General features: G+C 50.0%; 1 protein-coding gene across 8 annotated transcripts in view; it reads left to right on the top strand.

The window, feature by feature from the left end:
• The window catches only part of PLEKHA6 (pleckstrin homology domain containing A6), a 137,663-nt gene extending 127,474 nt beyond the window's left edge, over positions 1-10,189 (top strand). For all 8 annotated transcript variants that reach the window (XM_082432443.1, XM_082432444.1, XM_082432445.1 and 5 more), the window contains 2 exons: positions 5,539-5,662; positions 6,350-10,189. In XM_082432443.1, coding sequence (XP_082288569.1) covers positions 5,539-5,654 — 116 coding nt within the window. In that variant the 3' untranslated portion in view covers positions 5,655-5,662; positions 6,350-10,189. The remainder of the gene's footprint in view (positions 1-5,538; positions 5,663-6,349) is intronic.
• Positions 10,190-10,505: the final 316 nt, after the last annotated feature.

The raw sequence follows: 10,505 nt of genomic DNA on the forward strand, positions 1-10,505 counted from the left end.
TCCAGGGAGACCGGCTGACCAGGCATAGGGGAGGTAGTGCAGTGCGGCAGGGGGCCAGGGACAGAACAGGGAGATGTTCCTTGAGGTCAGAATGAGCACTTATTGAGCGCCAGGGGCTGTGCTAGTCTCAGGGGGTGCAAAGGGGCCAGAGTTGCCGACATCTGGGAGCTCAGAGCCAGGATGACCCGCCTAGCTGCTGGATAGAGGAATGGCCAGAGGCCATGCGGGGAGCGCAGGGAGCCATTCTACCTGGGCAGGTCCAGGAAAGGCCCAGAGAAGAGGCGATAACTGAGCTTGATTGGAAAAGATGCAAGTATGTACCAGTGGTGGAGTGAGGGCCAGGTATTCCAGGGTATTCTCTGACTTCCCATTCGTGCTGCATGCAAACAGCAGGAATGAAAAGGGAAGATGGTACAAGCAGCCAATACAGTCACCGCCTTGGCTACTGACCCAAACCCACTTTTCTGCTAAGAAAAGATGAGTACAAGGAACTGACTTCACACTGATACAAAGGCTAGTGGGTCTTAGTGGACACTATGGGGTTGCAGCCAATAGGATTCACTTCCCCTCAGCTTGAGGAGAAGCACCCCGGAATAGAGGAGAATGTAATTGGGAAGAATAGAAGAGACCCTATGAATGGGAGGCTTTGAGGTGGAGGAAGGACAGTGGTTAAGTAATTAAGCATGGGAGACAATATTGCCTCCTCCTGAACACGAAAGGTGCTTAGGAGGGAGAGAGAGAGGGAGGGTTCTGAAGACCAGTCCAGACGAATGCCCTGGATGGATGCCAGGCTTGTGATGACTTTGGTTGAGGGGGCAGAGACAGGTTGTGCCGGCCAGAGTTATGGTAGCCTGGGCAAGTGTCAGATTAGAATCGTGGCTGGACGCACAGAGGAAGGAATGGCGTTTCGTGTTGGTGACTCGGAGGGTTTCAGTTTTTGCTCTTTGAGGCTCCATTTCCTCATCTGTAAAATTCAAATAAAAATACCTGTCTGGCGGTGTGAGGATGGAAACAAGGTGTGCTAAGCACCTAGCACCGTGTCTGTCACCCAGTAACTGCTCAATAAATGCTAGCCGGCTGTAGTAGAGGTAGTGCTGGTGCTGGTGGTAGTATTAGTTGAAATAGCAATAGCTAAAGTAGAAAGAGAAATGTTTTGTGGGTTTTCTAGCTATTTTAAATATGGATATTTTCAGAAACCAGAGGGTTTTAGGCTACAGCAAAGGGGATTTAAGTAAGCGTTAAGGAAGAACCAACTAGCAGTTGGCATATAAATGGACATTAGAATGGGTGGCCAGGGAAAGCCCTTGGAGATACTTCAGAAACAGGCTTTCAGTTGGTCAGAAGTTGAGGGCAAGAGAAGGGATGGGCTTCAGAGAGCCCCATCTTGCAGCCAGAACCAGAAAGCAGCAGAACCAGTTTGGCTACAAGGAGGCTTCTGTCAACCGCCCTCGAAGCTTCCAAAGATCAAATTCCACATGCTCTGGGCAAAAGTCAACTTCCTATTTCAAGGGTTAGAGCATACAGCACTGTTAAAACTTCCCTCTGCCCCTTCCCCTGTCCCAGCCCCTGGCTCTCTCTTCTATAGCTCCCCCGCCAAAGGTGCCATGAAAACAAAACCCACCCTGGCTCTTCAGATTCCCCCTTGATACACATGGGCTTATATTTCAGGGTCAGTGTGCTGAAAACAAATGGTCACCTTGCTTTTGCCAAGACCCCAACTATTTAAAAAATGGCTGTGGCAGGGCCAGACCTCAGACTTAGCCCACTGTCCCCACCACCCCTGGCCTATGGCCCAGATTCCCAGAGCCGCAGTTCTGCCAGGCACAGCAGGCGCTGTGGGGGAGGGGGGGAGCGCTGGGCACAGGGGGCATGAGGACAGTGCAGCGGTCAAGGGATGTAGTTAGTGCCTGAGTGGGGGTGTGTGGCGTGGATGCTGTGGTCGGTGGCGAGCTTGTAGCAGTTGTTGGTATACCTGGTGTGCAGCATCTGGGAAGATGCGGCAATTTTAAGTTTGTATGTGTGGCGTGACGTCATTGCAGTGTCTGTATTGGGTAATGGTTGTAGGTACATATGTATGGGTGCATATGCACGCATGTTATGTGTGGGTGGAGGGAAAGTTTGAGTACAAATATAGGAGTGTGTCTGTGTGTGCAAAATGTCTATGGGTGTTGTGCGGAGACCCATTATTTATGAGTACAGATGGTGTTTGGGAAGCTGTTGACGTGAGTGTACAATACGTGGGTGGAGGTAGTGCTTATGAATGCACATATTTACGTGTGATAGGCTTTCTTTGCAGTATGAGGAATGATAAAGAGTATTTGTGTATATGTTGCGCACAGTGTATGTACTGCACATTTGTGAACACACACCTGTGTGTGCAGGATGGAGAGAGCACAGCCTCATGAATGTGAGTACATGTGACCGATTATGCCTGCAGATGTGGTAGCACTTGTGAACACACAACTGTAATAGCACATCTGTCCACTGCCTATCCACTGCATATGTGAATTTATTTTGATGGATATATTCCTAATGTGTTTAGTATTTTTCTGACTTCTTAAAGAGGTTATATTTAGCAACCAATCTTTCTTGCTCTCGCTCATTTAGTATCATTATAAACATCCTTATTTTGCTGACCTCTGTGGAAGAGATGCCCTTGGGGGCTGTAATCCATACAGATGTCTGTAGCCCTGCTAGATGCTACCAAACGGTTACACTTTTTTTTGGTAATACATCTTTATTAGAGTATAATTGCTTCACAATACTGTGTTAATTTGTGTTGCACGACGAAGCGAATCAGCCATATGCATACATATGTCCCCATATCCCCTCCCTCTTGAGCCTTCCTCCCACCCTCCCTATCCCACCCCTCTAGGTCGTCACAAAGCACTGAGCTGATCTCCCTGTGCTATGCTGCTGCTTCCCACTAGCTAACTATTTTACATTGGGTAGCGTATATATGTCCATGCTACTCTCACTTTGCCCCAGCTTCCCCCTCCCACCCCGTGTCCTCAAGACCGTTCTCTATGTCTACGTCTTTATTCCTGCCCTGCAACTAGGTTTGTCAGTACCAGTTTTTTGGGTTTTTTTAGATTTCATATATATACATTAGCATACAGTATTTGGTTTTCTTTCTGTCTTCACTGTGTATGACAGACTCTAGGTCCATCCACCTCATTACAAATAACTCAATTTCTTTTCTTTTTATGGCTAATATTCCACTGTATATATGTGCCACATCTTCTTTATCCATTCGTCTGTTGATGGACACTTAGGTTGCTTCCATGTCCTGGCTATTGTAAACAGTGCTGCAGTGAACATTGTGGTACATGACTCTTTTTGAATTATGGTTTTCTCAGGGTATATGCCCAGTAGTGGGATTGCTGGGTCATATGGTAGTTCTATTTTTAGTTTTTTAAGGAACCTCCATACTGTTCTCCATAGTGGCTATATCAATTTACATTCCCACCAACAGTGCAGGAGGGTTCCCTTTTCACCACACCCTTTCAAGCATTTATTGTTTCTAGATTTTTAGATAATGGCCATTCTGACCAGTGTGAGGTGACACCTCATTGTAGTTTTTTTTTTTTTAATAAATTTATTTATTTTATTTATTTATTTTTGTCTGCGTTGGGTCTTCGTTGCTGTGCGCGGGCTTTCTCCAGTTACCGTGAGCAGTGGCCACTCTTTGTTGTGGTGCGTGGGCTTCTCGTTGCTGTGGCTTCTCTTGTTGCAGAGCACGGGCTCTAGGCACATGGGCTTCAGTAGCTGTGCCGCACGGGCTTAGTTGCTCCGTGACATGTGGGATCTTCCCGGACCAGGGCTTGAGCCCGTGTCCCCTGGATTGGCAGGCGGATTCTTAACCACTGTGCCACCAGGGAAGTCCCCTCGTTGTAGTTTTGATTTGCATTTGTCTAATAATTAGTGATGTTGAGCATCTTTTCATGTGCCTCTTGGCCATCTGTATGTCTTCTTTGGTGAAATGCTTTAAAATTATTATGTCTACTTTTTACAGAAGATTTTCTCTCTTCAGTTGTGCCTTATATAGATGTCAGTGGGCCTCTCAATTCCTCTCTCTCTCTCCTGATTTTCCTGTTTCTAATCTCTCATGGGCTAGAAACTCAGCAAGTCAACATATATCAGAATTGTGTGTAAATAAGTGTAACTGGACTCCAAGGAGCTCTTCAATGAATAAATTTGTAAGAGCTTCACTGCATGTACATTGTAACATCTATTTGGCTTCCTTGAGATCTTCCTTGCTTAGGTTTTGACTTTTTGACTCTTTTAAAAGTTGAAGTTGCCAGACAACTAACCATTATCTGTGATACGGACATGCACACAAATGTGTGTTTTGAAAGAGTTTGTGTATGTGTTTGTATGGCAAGTTACAAGTGTGTTGGGTCATGTGCAAGGCACAGGTTCAGAAGTGCCCATACACACACATCTGAATTATGTGTGCTGAGTAGAAAGGTTTGGTATTGCTGGATCCCATGCACAGACTGTGGATCACTTCCCGTCGGGGAGAGCACTGCGTGTCTTATGTATGTATGTCGGCGAGTGTAGATATGCGTGGGGCTGCATTGACCCTTTCTCTTGTGCAGAGGCCAGGGAAGGTGATGAGGTCCAGGGTAGGGTGGGAGCAAGGGACTGGGAAGTTCAATGCCAGGATCCCTCTCTTGGGGGAAGCACAGTGTGACCCTGGCTGAGGCCTGGTTCTTCTCTGAGCCTGAGTGAGGATGCTCTCTCACAGCTGCACCAAGGGTGCACCAGGGTCTGGAGACGGTGCAGAGCTTGTTCCTAACAATACGACTCCCCTTTCCTTGTCCTTCATTTTGCTGTTCTCAACATGAAATAATAATGATAATAGAGTAAAATCTCATTAATTCGAATGGCAGCACCTTAAGGCCTTTAATGATCTGTTTAGGGGTGGATTGGAATTTGCCTTTCCTGGATTGATGAAAAGAGATAGTAAGTGACTGTGGGGAATCGGTTCTGAACACTCCAGCCTAAGTTAACCGACTGGCTTGAAGCCTGTCAGAAACCTCTGTTTGCATGGAATTGATAAACACGGTGATCACTTGGATTGAGTCATTGAATGAGGGCCTGATGATTTGGATTAGTGTGATTTTACTGCACTATTAATCATTATCACTAGCGATATCACTGTCTATGAGGTGCCATCCCTCATTCTGTTCCACAGTCGTGGAAAGGTACGTGTATCTCCCGGTTGCAGGGATGGAAGGGGAGCCCTGGGCTCAGAGGGACTGGGCCTCGCCCACAGTCACACTGGTTCTCAGCAGAGCCTGGATTGGGCCAGGGCTCCTCTGGGGCCCCATGCTCTCCTCCATGGCACCCCTGGAACCAGGCCAGCTCTGCCTCAGCTTGAACAAGTTCCCAAACTCAGCTCTCCTTCTGCTTGCCTCCTGCCTTGCTCCCGCGCACCGCATGGAGGGGGGCCTCGCTTGCTCTGGGTGCCCAACCTACCTCCTCCCACCCCCGGCCGCCCCTATTCACTTCCCTGTTCATTTCTGTTTCCAGTGCAATGTGCCACCCCAAGCCCTCCCACCTCCCCTGCTTCCCCGGCTCCACCAGCCAACCCCCTATCGTCTGAATCCCCACGGGGCGCCGACAGCAGCCATGCCATGCGGGTCTGAGCTCTGACGTAAGCACTTTTCTACTGTATTTCATCCAGCCCAGGGAGCGGGACCCCCTCCCTCACCCCCGTTGAGCCATCTGCACCCTCTTGTTCCACCCGGCACTGCTTCTCCCCTCACCCCAGTGCCCCTTGCCGCTCTTTCCCTTTCATCCATCTGCTTGAGCCCGCAAGCATCCCCACGCAGTGTCGGGCTAGAGCCGGCTGGCAGGGCCGCTTCTTGGATGCTGCAGTGCCAGTGGCTTTGCTTCTCCAGAAGCAGATGGGAACAGAGCTGAGGCCTCTCCTGTCCGCTGTCTGAGGGACTGCCCTGACTCCCACCCCTGCACTTCCTGTCGGCCAAGAAGCCTGCCATCTGTTGAGATACACAGCAGTCCTGCCTCAGAAGCCCCCAGAAGCTGCTTGTCCCAGATCTTATTTCTCCCAGATCACTCCCAGATCTTACTGTAAATTAAAATAGCACTGGGAGATTCTAGGCAAAGGCTGTGTCCCTTCTTTCCCCCTAGCACGCAGCTGCTCAATATCAGGCAAGTGAACAAGAATTGACTTCTACTCGTTTGTTCCCCTCTCTCAGGGTTGAGGGGGTGGGTGGGTTTCCACAGGTTTTTGCAAGGCAAGACTTCTCTCTGGGGAGGGTGGGCTGGAGGGTCTGCCCCTCTGTGCAGCGCTTTTCTCACCCGCGTCTCTCTCCTCCAGTGCAAGCCCTGGCCGAGGCCAACGCCGTGAAGCTCCACAGAGCCACGTTCTGAAGCCCGCCTCTGCCCATCCTGGCCCCCTGTCCCCCCGCCCCTGTGCTCTCATGGGAATGCCACAGAGAGCCAGGCTGGGGGCCGGGGTTCTGCCGAGAGGAGCACGGATGCCTCAGTGTCCACATACCCACGGTGCCCGGCCCTGAAGTCCTTGCTGCTCAGACGGTGGTCCTAGGCCAGGGCGTGAGATGGTGGGGTGAGGAGCGCCATCCTATCTGATGCCCACGGCACAGGGAGCCTAGGTCTGGCTCTGGCTGGGGTTGTGATGGCCCTACTGGAACATTCCCTGATGGAGAAGATGCCCTGGTGGGGAATGCGCCCTGGGCTATCTTAGGTTAGGGCTCCTCTCTTGACACCGAGAGCAGCACCCACCGCCACCCCCTTCCCCCATCAGCCCTGCCGTCCTGCCCCAGCTGTGCCCAGGGTCTGGCACATCTCTGCTTATGGGTGCTCCCTTGGGGTCCAGTGGAGACTGGCCGCCCTGCCTGAGCCAAAGACAAGATGATGAGAGATGGCGAGAGGCTCCTCGGCTCCCAGAAGACAGTGCTGGCTGTGGATAGAGAGCAGCAGGTCTGTGCAGTGTCTGAGGGCAGGTTGAGAAGGGTAGCAGAGAGAGAGGGAGAGGTCTCAGGAGAGTGGGAGGAAAGGGAAGCAGCAGGACTCATGCGCAAGTAGGAGGAGGAGGACGGAGATGAGAAGGGGTAAGGGATTGGTTTCCCCAGGGTGGAACCTTAGGTTAGTGCCCAGTATAGTGCCAGCTGTTGGCTCTGCTTCTCCCACCTCGTCCCCAGGATCAGCGGGGCTGCCAGACCGAGGACCTGCCATGGAGCATACTGCTGTGGGTATGGAGGTGTGAGCTGAGGGGCTGGGCAGCAGCAGTCTGGGAGATGGCTCTTTCTAGGTCTGGGCCTGGTTCTGGGGTCAGGAGCAGAGAGAAGGACCTGTCTTACAGAGGGTGTGGTCAGCCTTGGGGCCTTTCCTAAACATTTCTGTGACATTATCTTGTCTCCCTTCCCCCTGAAATGTGCTGTGGGCCAGCTGAGCGTGTGCCCTGGAAAGAGGGAATGTGGCCTTAATCTGGTAGGCCAGATTCTGGGGCCCTACCCTGCATCCCAGGCATTCCAGGCATCCCAGGTGAGGACAAGTTGAGGCTGTATGGAAGGTCTCCCTTCTAGCTTGGCTCACTCACAACCCACCTACCCAGGGAGCCAGTAGTGGAGAGACAGAAGCAAAGCCCATTCTCCGTATGCTCCACCCACCTTCAGATGAATGTAGCCAGAGAGGATGGAGGAGAGAGAGTGAAGCTGAAAAACCTTGGCCCCTAGGCCTTCTCTTTGCCAGAGTTGCTGCCCAGAGACTTCAGTCTGACCTCCAGCGGCCCCAAGAATGATTACTTCATCTTCCAACAATTCCTCTCCACTCCTTCGTGGCTGGGACAGTTATGGTTCATATGCAAGTAAAGCTGACAATTCACTCAACAAATATTTACTGAGCACCTTTTATGTACCAGGCACTGTTCTAGGTGCTTAGGATATTCTCATGCTTCTGAGGGTTTACAGACGGGATTCCACTTACCTTCACTTCTAGCAGGTTTTTTGAACATGACCCTTGGCTGCAGTTCCCATCTTCAGCACAGCTCAACCACCCCAAACCTGTCCCTTCCCCGCGCCCCCCCAAGACTGGCAGGTGGGATTGGCTCCCAGGTAACCGTCTCTCCCTTCTCCATCTTCTCCCACACCTTATCCATCCGTAAGAAACAGATTTTTCAGGGCCTTCCATGCCTTCCCCTTTCTTTGTCTGTCTCTCCTTTTTTTTTAAGTGATATTTTTAGAAATACATGTAAAATACCAAGGATTAATGTCTGCCCCTCTGCCACCTCTCTCTCACCTCTTATTTCATAAAGCTGGCTCTTTATGTTGCTTTACATGCCTTAATATATGTTTTATGAAGATTATACATATTATAGATGTATATGTAATATATATATATATATTTGTTTGGATGTCTGATCCTTTACTAGAACTCCTGCCCAGGCCCATTTTCTCTCCTTTACTTTCCACATCATTCCTAGCATACTGCGGCCATACCCCATGCCTTTTGATCCAAAGAAGGGGAGAGGAAAGACTTATTTTAAGACAGATCTATTTTACGCTTTTGTTATAAAAGCAAATCTATTTTCAAAATGTGCAATGTCTGAATGGAATTGGCAAATGATATGAGGAGACTGGGACGGCTGCCTCTAGGTCCAACCCTCCACCCTTCCCTCCTCCTCGGCAGCTTCCTTCCTCCCATTCCCCAGTCTGCAAAGGGCTGGTCCCCAGAGCTCACCCGGAGAGGATCTTGCCAGGGCAGGACATTCTCTTGCAAGTCCTGGTCTAAGGATTTGATTACACTGTCAACTTTTAATGACCCTCTAGGGTTATTGGGTGTGAACCCTCTTCAAGGAAATGTTTACAGTTGTGTGCACAGAAGTACAGCCTCGCAGGCACACACCCCCCAGATGTGCTCCTGGACCACCTCCTTTATCACCCTGCTGGAAAGGGCAGCCTACGCCAAACAGCACTGAGAATGTCAGTCTATTCTTTGATGGACCTAGAATATTTTGCAACGGCCAAAGGAAACGGTTTGGCATCACGGGTCCTTCGGGGCAGATACATTCAAGTTCCTTGGACTTCTCACACTCCTTTTCACTTGATCCCTCACTGGTCTGGGTGACACCTATGGCATCTGTCTCCCTCTGTGACCTTTCTTCTGGGGGCCATTGTTAAGGGGATGGTACCTCAGTCTGGCATCCAGACTGCGAAGTCAGCCCGGAGGGTCCCACGGACAAGGTACATCTCAGACTTGCCAAGGACTTTCTTGCTGCTGGGGCTCTGAACTAAGCCAGCTCAGCCTTCCAAACTGCTTATCGACTATTGGAGTGGGCAAGGGGCTCTTGCCTTGCAAGAATTTGGGCAGAATGGATGTCTTTTGTCCAGATCTGGAATCAAGGGTTTTGGAATCTAGCACAGAGCTCCTGGCCAGCATTTGAAGCCTGGCTTCCCACTTTGACATTTGCTGGCACCCTATTCCCAGCCTAAAGCATCTCGCTATGAATGAAGGGGGCCTAGACGGAGGCCCAGGGCGAAGTAACCAACCTGGTGACAGCCCTGGTTACTAATCTAGGGCCTTCCCAATTAGCACATTACCTCCCTCATCAATAACCAAGAGGCTGTAATCAAATACTAATACTGTCACTTTAGAGTTTTTCTGAGGTTGCAAGCTGTGTGCACTTGCTCGCCTTCCTTGGTGAGAGGGATGCTCTTGGAGCAGGGCTGACTATAGCAAGACAGGATTAATTCCTTTCCCTTTAGGTATCCCCCGACAACCTGGCAGCTCTTCAAACTAAGGAAAATATGAAATATACATATATATATATACACATATATCTATTTATGCACATATTGGGGCCAATTTGATTTGCTAGTATTAGACAATAAACCATACAAGGAAATTTATGACTCAGTGTCTTTATTTAGTATAAAAGTGACCTTAGAAGAAGAGTTAAGTTTAGATAAACAGAGGGCATCTCTGTCAGGGGACCAAACAGCCGTACCAGCCCCTTAGCATCTTTCTAGCCGACGAACCCTTCCCCAGGGAGGGGCTGTCCTGAGTGACAGGCGGGAGCTTGCTTCCCTCTCAGCAGCATTCTTTTTAGATATAGGTACTGAAGCACCCAGTGAGTTCTGCATTTGTATCTTGCAAGTTTGTATAAACCCAATGCAGGGAATAAATGGTTTGTACAAGTGGTGTGTCTCTGGCACTCTGTGTCCGTGTCTGCCTGTGGCTGGCCTTGGGGTCCATGAGTGTTTACGTGCTTGGCAGAAGAGGAGAGGGGTATCTGGGGCCATCCTTCCCTAAGAGAACTGGGTTCAGAGCATATGCACCCCCCATTCCCCCCATGCCTTGGGCTGTCCATCTCAGCCTCCCCAGGCAGGGATCCTGGAGTTCTCAGAAGCGTGCCACCTCCCCATGAACTAGGGAATGATGGTTTGTTGTCAACACCACTGTCATCTTTTTGATCCAGGTGATCCCAGATCAACGTTTGTCCCAAGGTCCTGTAC

This window comes from Balaenoptera physalus (genome assembly GCF_965194825.1).
Source record: "Balaenoptera physalus genome assembly, chromosome: 1".
Classification (NCBI taxonomy): domain Eukaryota; kingdom Metazoa; phylum Chordata; class Mammalia; order Artiodactyla; family Balaenopteridae; genus Balaenoptera; species Balaenoptera physalus.